The sequence below is a fragment of the Aphidius gifuensis genome, linkage group LG2, assembly GCF_014905175.1.
Source record: "Aphidius gifuensis isolate YNYX2018 linkage group LG2, ASM1490517v1, whole genome shotgun sequence".
NCBI lineage: Eukaryota > Metazoa > Arthropoda > Insecta > Hymenoptera > Braconidae > Aphidius > Aphidius gifuensis.
In genome coordinates this window covers 3,684,884-3,701,073 of record NC_057789.1, presented here as the reverse complement: position 1 = coordinate 3,701,073, position 16,190 = coordinate 3,684,884, and the positions used below count along the sequence as shown (strand labels likewise).

Genomic DNA, 16,190 nt, shown 5'->3' with positions numbered 1-16,190 from the left:
GTTGTTTAAATTATTATTTTTTATTATTCATTTTCGTTGGTTATGTCGAGTTATATTTTTTTCACAATTTTTTTATGTGGTTTGTTGAAGACTTGAAAATTTCGTTGAAACAGGTGTTAAATATTTAACAATATTTAATTCCATTGTGTTATTTTCAAAACACAATGGACCACATGGAGTAAACATCGTAAAGATGATTTACCAAAAAAAAAAAAAAATTCTAAACAGCTGCAAAGGATAAAAATTATTTTTTGAAAATTCAACCGCTCATTGTTGCTCAATTGGCTATGTAAATATTTATTTTACCGATAAAAATAACAACAAAAATTATAAACAAATTATAAATTATCATTGAGCGATGTAAACATTGTTTATTTTTCATTGCTATTAATTAATTAAATAATTGCTTTGAATTTTAATTTAATGTTTATAATTTTGAGGTGAAATGTCTAAATGACGATGACAATTAGCGACAGCATCTCCCCCTGGATTTGTCTATTGTTAAACGTCAATAAAAAAAATAAATAAAATAGACAAACTAATTTTTCTCTCAGCTATTTCCTGCAATTTTCCAGTAGGTCAAGCCTTTAATAATTATTTTAAACAAGTGATAATAATGCTCGATAATTAAATTTATAAAAAGCTTCAATAGTTCAATAACTTTGAATTTCTTAAATAAATAAATACACAATTATAATCAAAATAAAGTTACTCCATTTTATTTGACACCTGACAAGTAAACACAAAAAAAATCAAGCCAAAATGTCCATAAAAAAGGATCTTCGATTATTAATAAAACCATATTATTTAATAAATATTTTTTTAAGTGTTTCATATATTATTGGTAAAAAAATATCATGGGTTTGTTTAAATATATTTGCAAAAAGAGACTGTGAGCTTGATGGGGTAAGTAGTATTTTAAAAAAACAACAAAACCAATTAAATTAAAAAAATTATGTCTAATTTTGTTTATTTATTTTTTAGAAAGAAACTGAAATATTATTTTTCTTGATGATTGTCATAATGATTAGAACAAGAAAAGCTGGAAGTATAACAATGATAAATTATTTATCAGCAAGTTTTCTTTATACTAAATTAACAAATATTATCCTGTGGTTTTATGCTGATATTAGATTGGGAATATTATTTGGAATTCTTGTTATACGTAAGTGATTGAATTTTAATTTAATAGTAAATGAGTATATAGGTCTACATGATGAGGTAATTAATTTTATTACTTTGTTTTTAGTCTGTGGATTATTGTTGCCTGAGCCAACTTATCAAGGACCAGAAAATATAACTTATATACATGGTGAAAGAGGTTTGAAGGATGAACTTCAACGTGATACTAAAGTTACCTGGCTCATTGCATTTTATACTGCATGGAGTCCACCATGTGTTACTCTTGCTCCAGTATTTTCACAAATTTCAGCAGAGTAAGTGTGATAATATTTAATAAAAATAAAACACAATATGTTTTTCATGTTACTAATGATGCTATTGATAATTGATAATTTAGATATGCATTGGATAATTTTAAATTTGGTAAAATTGATGTTGGAAGACATCCAGATGCAGCAGCTAAATATCAAATAAATGATGCCAGTACCAGCAGACAATTACCAACTTTGATTCTCTTTCAAAATGGAAAAGAAGTTGAACGTCGTCCATATGGTGATAGCAAAGGAAAGCTAGTCAAATTTTTATTTTCATTAGTAAGTTTAAATTTATATTAACTTATTATTTAAATATTATTTAATTTTAATTTATTAATTTTTATTTTTTCATTTTACAGGATAATATTAAAGCAGCATTTGATTTAAATACTGTTTACAAAACATGTAAAGAAAATCCATTAACAAAGAAAGATAAAAAAGCAAAAAAAACTGAATAAATTAGAAGAAACAAATTTATTTATTTTAAACAGCTTTTCATTTACTGGACAGCTAATTAACTTATTTTTGCTTTAAAAATTTTTCAACTTATTTTATTATGCAATGTATTTTTTTTATATAATACATCTTTTCATTCATCTCATTTGTAAAAGTAAAATTTAAATATCAATGATTCATTATTTCAAGTGGCTATTAAATAAATAAATTTATGACAAAATAAATTTCTAATTTCAGATGAAAAAAAATATATTTATTAGTCATTATTATCGAGTTATGTTGGTCACATAATAGGTGAAATAATTAATTACATTGATGGCTGGATTTACCAGATTCTTTGTGTGCAAAAAAACAATAATAATAACCATTCAACAAAATTATAAATAAAATAAATATTAAGTAAATTAATAAAAATGTCAAAAACCTATAAATTAATTGTAATTAAATGTAATAAAATAATTGAAAAATTTAAATTTGTCGAGGTTTTTTTAGAGTTCCAACCATTTTTCTCTTGCCATTTCTCAACTTCTGATCAAATTTGTTATAATAATTTTATTGTCATTTTTTGACAAAAATCAAAAAAATATTAAATTTTAATTGAATAATTTATTTTAATAATTTAATGTAGCTGGATTACAATAAAAAAAAATTAAATTAGAATTAGACAATGAAACAATCTGACGAAGAAATTCATTTAAATTATTGAAAATTCAAAAATTTGACAAAAAAACTTCGATAAATAATTAAAAATTCAATTAAAAAATTTGGCTTTCGATTAAATTATTCATTTTTCAATTAAACAATTCATTTTTCGATTAAATAATTCATTTTTGATTAAATAAATCAGCATTTCGATTAAATAATTGATTTTTGATAAAATAATTAATTATCAAAAAAATTAATTTTCGATTAATTAATTAAGGGTTCAATTAAACAATTAATTTTCGATTAAACAATTCAGTATTCAATTAAACAATTCATTTTTTAATAGTGTTCGAGTAAGCTGTACAAAAATGCAGTAAAATGAGTATATTTCATAAAGTTACAAAAGTGTCCGAATGATGTCGCATGTTTTTCGCAAGCGTTTTATTAGTGTTTCCACGTTAAAAAGAGGTTCAATATTAGTTAACGTTATCGCTTCTCGGCCTTTTGGCTAAGATCAAAGTGTAGTATCTGTTCTTATCAGCTTAATATCTGATACGCTCCTCATTGAGGGGCCAGAATATTAAACTGATTTTTGGAAATAGGTAGATGTCGGGGCTTGCTCTGACTCTACCACGGGTTGATCCGGTATTGCAGTACCACCGGAAACAGCCCACATAACTCTCTAAAAACATAATACAACGAATTGTTTAATCGAAGGGATGAATTGTTTAATTGGATCCAATTAATCAAAATCAGAAAAAAAAAAATTTTAATCAAACCACTTTCATACCTGTAAATTATCTGTATTTTACCTGTCAGTTACCTGTATCTTACTTGTAATTATATTCATAATTTATACATATAGCACACGCGTCTGATCTCAGCCACCTGGCTAAGACCAGAGTGTAGTATTGGGCGATAATTGGCGAAATATCGATATTTCTCCGTAATTTGTTTTTTAATCTCCGTAGATTAATTTCTCTCCCGATTTTTTTTTCCCTCGGAATTTCTCCGTATTTTTTGTGGATTCATATGTAGAAACACCTGAAACTCTCTCATCCGGGTGAATATAACATTAGTAAGTGTAGTGTTTGCGGGTATGTTGGCAAAATATCCGATGGCCGACACCCGCAAACACATAATCAAAGAACACCCGGAAGTTGAGGTAGCCTCCTCGAATGCTGCGAAAAAAGAGCACAACCAGGGTCTGGGTCTGAAGAGGTAGATAGTAGTAATTCTAATAACAATAGCGATAGTAGTAGTAATACTAGAAATTTGAGTGCAAGCGAGGAGATAATTATAATAGAGTCAATTGCTCCCAGTGACATGACCGAACGACCTGCAAGAAGAAGATCACCAAGACTTACGAAACTGGCTTAACGAAACAAAACTAAATATCCAATAACGGCTGAAACCCGCAAACATATTAACGTTGAGATAGCCCCCTCGAGCGCGGCAAAAAGAAGAACGCAACCAGAGGACCAGTGAGGGCTTCAGAGATCCTATCCGAATCGCTGCGGGAGTTAAGCAGGCGATATAGCTATAGTTTGGTTACCTGTATGTAAGTACAATATAAATTTAAATAATTATTTTAAATAACTATATATTCATATTAATTTGAATAATACCATCAAATTAACTTTGTTTCGGCTGAGTGAGCGATCGAGGTGCGACCACCTGCCATGGACCCTGGTTCAATTAGTTCATTGTCTGTGCACTCAATTATAATTCCCCATAAATTCATTATTTTATTTTAAATACATATTGGGAGACCAAGGTCACCAATAACTTGTAGACTGTCACAAGTGCAGCTAGATATTGGTGTCCTTGGCAGTAGCTTATTATTTTTATATTTTTTTTCTTTTTCTCTCATATGTAAAATTTATTTCGTCCCCCATAAATTCATTTTATTTTATTTAAAATAGTTGCTATAACTAAAGAATCATCAATAACCAGTCAACCACCACCAGCACCAATTGAGCCGGGGGAAAAATAAATATTGGGGGCTTTGACTCAAAATCAGAAAAAAGGGGATACTGGTGACCTTTCCAACTGGAACCATGAGAGAGAATAATTTTATCGTAGCAATGTTCCCAACAAATTATTTTTCCATTCAGTAATTCATTTGTCACTTTATCGTTATTTCTCTGTGATTCTCCACAAATTCTCCGTCTACTTTATAATTTCTCCGTGATTATTTTTTTTTTTTTCGTAGACTTTGAATTTCTCCGTCTATTTTTTTTTTCTTAGATGAGAGTGTAGACCATCATCCTAACTGGCTTAGATAACAGTGTAGAATAGGGTCCGTTGTATTGATCAAACGACAATTCATTGTATGAATTATATAGTTGTACAATTAGTTGTTATGAAATTATCTAATAATTTGTTTTAAAATTATGTTAACTATCTAAATCATCTATTCAATTTATAAACCATCACTGATTATTATTTATTATTCCTAAATAAATATAAATGATATAATAATAAAGTCATAATAATTTCGTGTGATAATTGTTTTTTATTTATTTTTTTTTTTTTGCTTAATAATTAATGCGAGAATTATTTATAATAATTATAACATACATGCATAATTTATAATTTCCATTCAAAATTTTTTTTTTTTTTACTTAATTATATTAAATTATATTTAAAATTAATTAAAAATTTATTTTTCACAAAATTTTATTATTACAAGAAAAATAAAATTATTGATATTATTTGTCTATTTATTTTGATGCAAAAAAAAAAAAAATTCTTTCAATTTTCATTATTATTAAAAATTCTTACAATTTAAATATATAATTTTTTTTATTTAATTTAAAATGCGATGATAAACATGTAGGTCGATCGTACAAGTAGGCTTATAAAAATTCCTGTAAATCTAAAAAATATAAGTGAATTTTTTTCTCCCTTTTTTTTCGTTTTTTTTTTTTGTCTTTTTATTCTTTTTTTTTTTTTTATGCATTGATTTATTTATTGTATTTTGTTTATTATTTAATTTATAATTTTTTTTTTTTGCTAATATATATTCGTGGCATACTATGTTGGCAATATTCTATTATTTTTTAAATTTAATTTATCTTCCATTACACAGATAAATATTTTAAATTCATTTACCATTTTTTTTTTTTATTAACTATTTTTAATTTAATCAATTATTATTATTATTATTTAAATCGATTGATTATTTGTTTTTTTTTCTTTTTCATTAATATATTTATAATTTTATTATACATAATTATTATTATATTCACATTCCTCCAACAATTGAAAAATGAGCTGTCCCCAAAGAAAATAGACAAGGCACTTTTAACAAAATAATTTTTTTCATTACTATTATTATTAATTAATTATTATTATTATTTTTCGTTAATTATATTGAATATTTGTTCTACAATTTTTATTATTAACTGGTTGTTTTTTAATTTTTTTCCTTATCTAAGTTGGCCTCGATTTTATGGTTTTTTTTATTTTCATTTATTATGCATTTTGTAAAATTATCAGTTAATATTTCATTTAAAAACAAAATGATATTAATAACTATTAGTTAATTTATAATTTTAAGATAATTTTTTGTGGACTCAGTCGTGCCTTTTTTAAAATTATTTTTAACAAAAAGATAAATGTTATTTTGGCTCGAGGATATTATTTTCATTTTGAATTTTCAAAGGCCTCCACTGATATATATTTATAGATATATATTATAATTGTATGTCTTTCAAACTGTATTTTAGCTCAGGTTTATTTTAATTTTTGTTGGCTTTTATTCAAATATATAAATTATTCTATTGTATTAAAATATATAAAATTATTTAAAATATTATATCCAATTAAAATATTTATTGTTCATTCAATTCGTTATGTTCTTGTTCATATAATTTTTGTTTTTTTTTTTTTCAATAAGATTATTAGAAAATGACAGTATTATTATTTTTATATATAAAAAATTTGAGGCAATTTATATTGGCTCACGTTTTTGCTCGTTAATGGTAAAAAAATTTAAAATTCCTGAGCTCAAAATTGGCATGAAATTTTGAAAAGTTAAATAAATAAATAAAAAAATAAAAATGTGGAGGCTGAATAAAAAATTAGATTTTCATGTACAAAAAAAAAACATAATAAAATTTGTGTGTTAATTTTTTTGACACTGGGATAATGTTAAATAGTACAATTAAGAAAAAAAATTAACATATTTTGTTTTGATCATTAAAAATTGGGTGATATGAAAAAATAGAAATTTAATTAGCACAAATTGCACAAAAACAATTCAATTCTTATTTGAAATCTTAAGTACAATATATCTGTATCTGGAAGGCATGATTTATTTAACAAAAAAAAAAAAACACAAAAATAAAATGACAAAAAAAAAAAAATATATATTTAGGTATATATAGAGCAACACATAATTACAATTAAAAAAAAAAAAAAAAAATGTATTCTCATTTTCTTAACCGTCACTAAAAAATTAAATAAAAATCGATTTGACATTTCGAGTATTTCTGGAATGCATTGCAGTTACAGATACATGGAACATAAAAAAAAAAAAAAAAATTTACTATAAACAATAGTTAAATAACAATTAAATAAATAAATAAATAAATTGTTATTTAACATTTAAAAATCGGATTAATTGTTTTTTTTTTTTCTTTCATATTTTATACATCCAGATTTTTATTTTTAGATATTAATTATTTTAAATATGTTAAATGAGTGTCCAGTGAGATAAGCCAGGGTCGTATTTTCAAATTTGCAGCAGCATCAGCAATAGATTCACATTTGAAAGAAAAATCAACTTTTTCTTTCAAATAATATTATTGTTCTCAAACAATTTTATTGTTAGAGGAACGTTACCTTTTTTTTTTTTTTTCTTTTTTCTTTATTTCTTGTGTGTTGTGTTTGTGTGTGTGTGTGTGTGTATGTGAGAGAGTGTGTTATGTGTTAAAAGATAATTTTAACGTCTTCCCCATGGGCCTTCAGGTGCAGTCATTGGCATCTGATTTGAATCATGCCCAACAAATGTTGGAAAATCAGCAACACTTGCTGTGTCTGGTGCAATTTTTGGCTTGTCATGTTCCCAGGGTCCACCTTTAACGACAAAACCATTGTCATTATCAGCACCATTACTACTACCACCACCATTACCACCAAGAAGTGAATTATCTGAATCTCTTTTTCCACTTCTGCTCATTCTTGATGAACGTGATGATCTGTCATCCAAATCTTGACGCTAAAATAATAAAATAATAATATAGTAAATAATAAATTTCAATTAAAAAAAAATAAATTTAAACAACAACACTTACATATTCTTGTTCTAAATTTAATAAATGATCTTTAGCATCTAAAACATTATCTTCAGCACCAATAATTGTAACAAGATCCAAATCAGCATCAGTTTTACGTGGAAATTTAATTTCAACTTTATATGTATCCATTATTCTACGTATATTTTTACCTCTTGCACCAATTAAACGTGAATGTACTGCTGAATCAATTTGTACTTCTTCTTTACATAAATCATTGAGTTCATTAACAATTTTCATAATTTCATCTTTAGCATCATTTGCATTTTTTTCAAAGCCAATAATTGTTATTGTATTTTCATCATTATCACCAATACGTGGAAAATTAATTTGTACATCATGATCAGTACGTATTTTTTTAATAACAGCACCACCACGTCCAATTATTTTTGGATGATATTCTGGATCAATTGTGAATTTTAATTCAAATGATTTTAATTCACGTTCAATACGTTTTGCCTCAAGATCATCAACACGTTCAAGTATAGCTTCTTTAGCTTCTTTAACATTTGATGGTGGACCACATATTTTAATGTAATCAAGTTTTTCTTCAGCTGGTGATAAAAATATATGTACATCATATCTTGACATTAATGATTTAACATCTTTACCAGATTTACCAATAATTAAACGATGTAAATCAAATGGTACTGATAATTCTTCAGTTATTGGTACTAAATCAAGTAAGGCTTGTTTAGCTTTTTCAGCATTTTCTGGTTTACCAGTTATATAAATAATATCTGATGCTGGTGTTTCTTTTATTTCACCATTTTCATTTTCTCCATTAGTCTGTAATAATGTTTATAAATTTTATAAATAATTAAATAAATAAATAAATAAACAAGTTATGCTTACCTCTTGTTGTTGTTGTTGTTGTTCATCTTCTTGTTGTGGTTGTTGATGTTGATTATGATTTGAATCATCATTGCCTGTTGTATCACGTTCTGGAAATTTAATTTGTACATCAAACATAGATGTTATTGTTTGTACTTTTGAACCTCTTGAACCCATAACAGTACGATGATATATTTGTGGCATAACACATTCAATAGTTATTTGACTTTCTAAATCATTAACAATATCAATGAGTTTTTGTTTAGCAGCATCAATAGCATCACGTGTACCTTTTATTGTAACACGTGATGAATCAATACCAGCACGTGGAAATGATATTTGTACACCACCACAATCTTCACTTATTTTATTTAATAATGCACCTCTTTTAGCAACAAAATGACGATGATGTTTTTGATCAATAATAATATCATCTTCAATATGATTATCAATTTCTTTAATTGTATCTTCTAATTGTTTTTTAGCCATTTCAACAGAATCTTTTTTACCAATAATTGTTATTAATTCTTTATCATTATCTTTTTCATTTGGAAATATAATACGTGCACCAGTTAATTCACGTATTTTTTTAATATTAACACCTTGTCTACCAATAATAATTTTATGATGTTCTGTTTTAGCTCTAATTGTATCAGTAAAACTAGATACTTCACGTTCATGTATTTGATCAAGTAATTGTATTTTAGCTTTTTCAACATCATCTTTTGTACCACGTATCATAACTTTATCACTATTTGAATCAGCTGGTGGAAATTTAATAATAACACTACCACAATTTTCCATAATTGAATGTATTAATTTACCACCAGTACCAATTAATGAATTATAATATTTTGGTGATATTTGTACTTCTTCAGCAATTGTATTTGATAGCTCATTTTGAATTTTTTGTATCATATCACGTGCAAGTGTAACATTTTCTTTTTTACCAGTTATTGTTATAACTTCATCAGCATCACCTTCTGATGGAAAATCAATTCTTGTATCTGTTTCATCACGTATTTTACGTAAATTATTACCACCACGTCCAATGACAAATTTATGAAATTGTTTTAATATTGGAATTTGTATTGAATATGATGCTTCATCAAGTTGTTTAACAAGATTCATTAAATATTTATGACATTGATCAACATCTAATTTTGGTCCACGTATTTTAACAATATCAGCATTATCATCTGGTCCTGGTATTGTTATTTGTACGTAATTAAATTTATCACGTATTTTACCAATATTCATACCTTTACTACCAATTATTGATGCAAAATGACGATGATCAATAATAATATCTTTTTCTTTTTCATTTTCTAATTTATTAACCATATCCATTAATTTTAATTCAGCTTCATAAACACCAGCTTGATTACCCTCAATTCTAATAACATTTTGTCCATCATTATCAAAAAAATTAATAACAACATTTGTTTCTTCTTTTAAACGATTAACATTTGCACCATTTTTACCAATAATATGTTTATAAAAACGTGGATCAACTCTAAGTTCAACAAATGTTAATTTATTAATTAAATCATGTGCAACATTTTCAAGTTGTTCTTTAGCTTTTTCAACATCTTGTGGTGGTCCTTCAATTTTAATTTTATCAACATTAACTGTAAAATCAATATTAACCTTTGGCAAATCTTGAGTTATTTTTTTAATATTAATACCTTTACGTCCAATAATATATTTATGTACCCATGATGGTGCTTCAATTGATGCTGTTTTAACACTATTTGCTTTTTCATATACTTTATCAAGTGCTTGACCAAGTTTATCTTGTGGTCCACGTAATGTTATTGTACCAGTTGTTGAATCACTACTTGGCATTTCAACAGATACACCAGTTAATTGTAATATTTCTGATATTGTTGAATTACGATGACCAATAACATATTTATGTTGTGATTTTGGTACTTCAACTGATACTGATGCACAACGTTTTTCCATATCACAATATATATCTTCAATTATTTTTTTAGCTGTTAATACACCATCTTTTTCACCAGCAACTGTTATTTCATCATTTTGTACACTTGGTGGTGGTATATTTATTCTAGCACCAGTATCATTTATCATTTTAGTTAAATTTTCATCATATGCACCACGTATAAATGGATGATATATTTTTGGTACATTAATACGTTCAAATGCTTTTCTTGATTGTTCATCTGATATTACTTTAATTTCATGTTCAGCACGTTCAATACCTTCTTTTGTACCATTTATTGTTATAATATTACTTTGTGAATCAAATGATGGTACAATTATTTTTGTTGCTGTATTTTTTTCAAGTTCATTTAAACGTAAACGTTGTTTACCAAGTATCCAACGATGATGTTCTTTTGGTATTGTTATATCTTTTTTAGCTTGTGTTTGAAATGTTGATAATATTCTACGACGTGCTTCCAATACTTCATTTTGTTTTCCAGTTAATAAAAATGTTAAACTTTGATTTTTAGATTCTGATATTTCAATATGTGCATGTGTCTCTTTCATTATTGACTGACACGTACGCATTGATTCACCACCACCAAATTTATTATTACGTTCGGAATTTAATTCTTCAGCTGGTACATGAAATACATGTGTAACCATTGTTGAACCAACTCTCATTGGTGTATTTTGTGGTTGAAATGGACGTGGTGGTGTTGATGATGCTGTTGAACCAGGCAATTCAGGAAATGTTTTGTCATATGTTGGTGGTTCATATGCAGTTCCTTCTTCCATTGATAATTGCTGCTGCTGCTGCTGCTCTTCCTCCATTTTTTAATTTTATTTTTTTCCTTTTTTCCTAGTTTTTTTTTTTCCTATTACTTGTCAATTGAGAAATAAACCTGGGGTCGAGCCGAGTCTTTGTCTTTACAGTAGAACTGAAAATTATCAATTAAAAAGAAAAAAAAAATTATTAATTATTTTATCAATAAATATTTGTGTCTGTTTTTCAAACTGTTTAAACTTTATTTTATTATTATTTCAATTTTTTTATATATTAATTTTAATTATACGCTGTTTTTTTTTTTTTTAATTCACTTGATTGGATTTAAATATTATTATTGTTCATCTTGAATAAACAAGCTTCAAATTAATAATTTAATTAAACCAAAAAAAAATAATAATAAGAGCTGGGATTAGACACACCCAAATGTTAAAACACCAAAATTTTCTAAAGGGACAAATAAATAAAATAAAAAATTAAAAAAAAAAAAAATTAAAAAAAATAACAACGATGAATGAAAGAACAAATAATATTATAAAAAAATTATAAATAAAAAAATAAATGCCTTTGACCTCAACACTCAGTATCACTATCACAATTCACTGATAAAAAATTATTTCAAAAAAAAATTTGATTTTAATAAAAATAAATTTTTGTTCAATTTGACGGATAAATGTCAAAAATGTCGATGACATTTCATACCACCAACACAAAGGTCATTAACAATGATAATTTATTTTTTGTTTCTCTTATGAATAATTGAAAAATAAAAAAAAAATTGCAATATTTTTTTATAAAAAAATAAACCTACAAGATAATTAATTCATTGACATATTTAAAATTATCATGTTGAATTTTTAAATAACATTAATTATAAAAATGATATTGATAAATTAATAATAATATTTTAATGAAGCACCATATGGAATGGTGTGCTTGATTCTGTATTCTCACATCACGCTTTGGCACGTCACAAGAATGGTAACCTCTTTCAGAGCCACGTCCTTAACTTCCCAAAAAAAAAAAAAAAAAAAAGAAAAAAAAAGTACCTTGGAATAGTAGCCCGATAAAAAAATGATTTGATTTAATTAATTTTCAACGAGAAAATTTTTAAATAAATTTTTCCAACAACTAATTGATGGTGATAAGAATTTGTAGCTTGAATTTTTTTAATTTACAGTTAATGATGACGGGGAAGATTGATAAAATAAAAAAATTTAAAGAATGAGGAAAAAATTAATGATGATACTTACTCTACCGTATTTGAGAAGTCCGGTGGAGCAACGAATGCTTATTACGTCGCCAGTTTACTGCTATAATCCTGTAAATAAATTATTAAAAAATCACAGATTAACTCAAAAACTAGATAAGATTTTTTTATTTTTTAATCTCACAATTGCCAAATGCATTAATGATTTATTATTATTATTATGATATATGTGTAATTTTTTTTTATTTATGAATGAAAAATGGTTGGTTTAATTTCTCTGGTCACCAACAGTCACCAAGTTGAGAGAAAACCAACAACGAGAGAAACCACGACTTTTCTTACCGGTAACGCAAAGTGAAATGCAACTATGCGACTGCTTGTGTGTGTGTAGATTAATTTTTCTTTTTTTTTATATTGATGATTATTATAACAAGATGATGATAATAATAATAAACAATAAAAAAAAAAATTATACACAAATTGTATAGGGATATTTCGAATTACCGCGGTAGTAAAACGCCATATTGTTTTGTGATTTTTTTATTTAAATTTATTTTTGTCTCAATAAAACGATAAAAAAATTAATTAAAAAATTATTAATGTTATTTGAGCTATTAGGTAATAGTTTTATCTAAATAATTTATCGAAAAATTTATAATTTAAAATATAAATTTAAAATTCAGTCTTGAAAACTTGACGAGAGAAAAAAACAATAAATTATTTGGCAACAAAAAAATGGCAGTAAATTTAATCGATTTTAGTAAATATTTTTTTTTCTTCTCTGCAAAATTTATAAGTTTTTTTTTCTCGTCAATAAATGTGTCAATAATAAATAATAAAAACTGACACATGTTTGTATTGTCAGTGTCATTGTCATTGATTTAACTGTCAATAAAATAACAACAATATTTTTTTTTACTCATTTAATGATGATCAAATAAACATTGAAAATATATATAATTGATGAGTAAGTATAATTTTAAATGAATTTAATAATAAACTTTTCAAATATGATTGTTATTTTATTTTTAAAAAAATTATATAACCAAATGATAAGAGAATTTAATGAAAGGTTGATCGTAGGTCAAAGTTTGCTGAGCATAGGCTGTCATTGAATTTATAAAATTGAATAAAAATTAATAATAATTATTAATTATCAGCAATGCCAGACAATATTAAAAAACCATTTTACATTGGTGCTATTGATGAGGGTACCAGCAGTACCAGATTCCTCGTAAGTTATTAATTAAATTTATTTATAAAAAAATATTTATATTAATTACTAAAATAAAATAATATTTGTTATCAAGATATTTGATGTGATAAAACGTAAAGTAATAACATCTCATCAAATTGAAATAAAACAAAAATATCCACAAGAAGGATGGGTTGAACAGGATCCAATGGAAATATTAACAGCAGTTTATGAATGTATAAATAAAGTTATTGAAAAATTAAAAGAACTTAATATTGATAGTTCAGATATTAAAGCTGTTGGTGTTACAAATCAACGTGAAACAACAATTATGTGGGATAAAAAAACTGGTGAACCACTTCACAATGCAATTGGTAAATAAAAAAAAAAATTACCTAAATAAATAAATAAAATAATATTAATATTAATTAAATGTATATAGTATGGTTGGATATGAGAACAACAACAACAATGGATGAAGTACTAGATTCTGTACCAAATAAAACACGTAATAAAAATTATTTAAAGCCACTTTGTGGTCTTCCATTGTCACCATATTTTAGTGCACTTAAAATACGTTGGTTAATTGATAATGTACCAAAAATAAAACAATCAGTTGATGCTGGTACATGTTTATTTGGTACAATTGATACATGGATTATTTATAATTTATCAAATAAAAAATTACATATTACTGATGTATCAAATGCATCAAGAACAATGTTAATGAATATTGAAACACTTAAATGGGATCCAGTATTACTTAAATTTTTTAAAATACCACAAACAATATTACCAGATATTAAATCAAGTTCTGAAGTATATGGTCATATTGAACAACCAAATTGTTTAGCTGGAATTCCAATATCTGGTTGTGTTGGTGATCAACAAGGTGCATTATTAGGACAGTTATGTTTAAAACCTGGACAAGCTAAAGCAACATATGGAACTGGTTGTTTTTTACTTTACAATACTGGAAGTAATGTAAGATAACATCATTTTATTGATTCTACTATTATTTTATTATTAAATATGAATTAATAATATTTGATATCATTTAGAAAGTTGATTCAACTCATGGTTTAATAACAACAGTTGCATATAAATTTGGTAAAAATCCAGCAGTATATGCATTAGAAGGATCAGTTGCTGTTGCTGGTGCAGCGCTTGGTTGGCTGAGAGACAATATGCAAATGATGAGTAATATATCACAGACACAAGAACTTGCTGAACGTGTTAAAAATTCTGGTGATGTTTATTTTGTACCAGCATTTTCTGGTCTTTATGCACCATACTGGCAACAAGATGCTCGTGGGTACGTAACATAAATAAATCAATATTAAAATCTTGATCTTTCTTATGGCTATTAATATAATATGTCTATGATTTTTCTATCTTTTTTTTTTTTTCTAGTGTTATTTGTGGTATAACTGAGGATACACAACAGTATCATATTATTAGAGCAGCACTTGAAGCTGTTTGTTTTCAAACAAGAGATATTTTAGATGCAATGGTTAAAGATTCTGGTACAAAGTTATCAACACTTCTTGTTGATGGTGGAATGACTATTAATGATTTATTAATGCAACTTCAAGCTGATCTTACTGGTATTAATGTTGGTATGTATTTAATTTTGAATACGAAATTATGTTAGTTTGATTTAATAATTTAATCATTTTATATTTTAGTGAGACCATATATGGTTGAATCAACGGCTCTTGGTGCTGCTATACTTGCTGGTGTTGGTGCTGGTCTTATTGATATTAGTGATGTTGAACCATCACAAATGACTAAATTTTCACCTCAAATTAATGAAGATGGTAAATTGATTTGATAAATAAAATTTATAATCAATTTTTAATATTTGTCTTTTCTTTTTTTGCAGAAAAAGATCTTCGTTATTCAAAATGGAAAATGGCTGTGGAAAGATCCATGAAATGGGATTTATCATCAAGTTTAGAAGGATAATTATTTTTTTTTTTGAATAATTATACAAGTCAATTGACAATTTGACTAAGGTTACTTATTGATAAATTTGGAAAGTTAAAAAGACGTTAAATAAATTTATAAAAACAATATATTATAATTATATTTAAAAAGTTAACAATGTACTTAGATAACAGAAAATTTTATCCATCAAATGTTGATATATTAAATTATTAATAACATTAATTGTTAACATTTTATTTTGGAAATGATATTAAAATTAGTAATTTAATAATATTTAAAAATTTTTTTTTTTCTTTTTCAATTCACATAGTTGTGATAAAATTAATTATTTAAAAATAAAATTATGAATTTATTCTAAATTGTTCAAATTGAATTAATAATATTAAAAATAAAAAGTTGAAAATAGTAAATGAAAAATATATTT

General features: G+C 25.4%; 3 protein-coding genes and 1 non-coding gene across 8 annotated transcripts; 3 read left to right on the top strand and 1 right to left on the bottom strand.

Moving 5' to 3' along the window:
- Positions 1-421: 421 nt before the first annotated feature.
- Positions 422-2,365, top strand: LOC122848440 (thioredoxin-related transmembrane protein 2 homolog). 2 transcript variants are annotated; one of them, XR_006373458.1, is made up of 6 exons: positions 422-906; positions 985-1,165; positions 1,250-1,436; positions 1,520-1,715; positions 1,796-2,046; positions 2,130-2,313. XR_006373458.1 is itself a non-coding variant. In XM_044146520.1 (5 exons), the coding sequence occupies exons 1-5, from the start codon at positions 763-765 to the stop codon at positions 1,892-1,894; spliced, it is 807 nt and encodes a 268-aa protein (XP_044002455.1). In that variant the 5' UTR covers positions 422-762; the 3' UTR covers positions 1,895-2,365. The 2 variants fall into 2 exon arrangements, 1 of the variants encoding a protein (XP_044002455.1); XM_044146520.1 differs by having other exon boundaries at positions 1,796-2,365.
- A 660-nt stretch (positions 2,366-3,025) lies between these two features.
- On the top strand, positions 3,026-3,216 carry LOC122850735. Its single transcript, XR_006373643.1, has one exon. It is a non-coding gene; the product is annotated as a U2 spliceosomal RNA (small nuclear RNA).
- A 3,538-nt stretch (positions 3,217-6,754) lies between these two features.
- Positions 6,755-13,039, bottom strand: LOC122848348 (vigilin). Of its 3 annotated transcripts, none has more exons than XM_044146354.1 (5): positions 12,964-13,039; positions 12,665-12,732; positions 8,696-11,565; positions 7,841-8,629; positions 6,755-7,764 (listed from the first exon to the last, which is right to left on the bottom strand). In XM_044146354.1, the coding sequence occupies exons 3-5, from the start codon at positions 11,456-11,458 to the stop codon at positions 7,489-7,491; spliced, it is 3,828 nt and encodes a 1,275-aa protein (XP_044002289.1). In that variant the 5' UTR covers positions 11,459-11,565; positions 12,665-12,732; positions 12,964-13,039; the 3' UTR covers positions 6,755-7,488. The 3 variants fall into 3 exon arrangements, with proteins under 3 accessions (XP_044002289.1, XP_044002291.1, XP_044002290.1); XM_044146356.1 differs by lacking the exon at positions 12,964-13,039 and adding an exon at positions 12,806-12,957; XM_044146355.1 differs by lacking the exon at positions 12,964-13,039 and having other exon boundaries at positions 12,665-12,957.
- Positions 13,040-13,244: 205 nt separating this feature from the next.
- On the top strand, positions 13,245-16,185 carry LOC122848398 (glycerol kinase). 2 transcript variants are annotated; one of them, XM_044146455.1, is made up of 8 exons: positions 13,245-13,588; positions 13,705-13,855; positions 13,932-14,190; positions 14,259-14,800; positions 14,878-15,131; positions 15,230-15,435; positions 15,505-15,636; positions 15,702-16,185. In XM_044146455.1, exons 2-8 carry the CDS (start codon positions 13,784-13,786, stop codon positions 15,782-15,784), a joined length of 1,548 nt encoding a protein of 515 aa, XP_044002390.1. In that variant the 5' UTR covers positions 13,245-13,588; positions 13,705-13,783; the 3' UTR covers positions 15,785-16,185. The 2 variants fall into 2 exon arrangements, with proteins under 2 accessions (XP_044002390.1, XP_044002389.1); XM_044146454.1 differs by having other exon boundaries at positions 13,374-13,588; positions 13,694-13,855.
- The last annotated feature ends 5 nt before the right edge of the window (positions 16,186-16,190 follow it).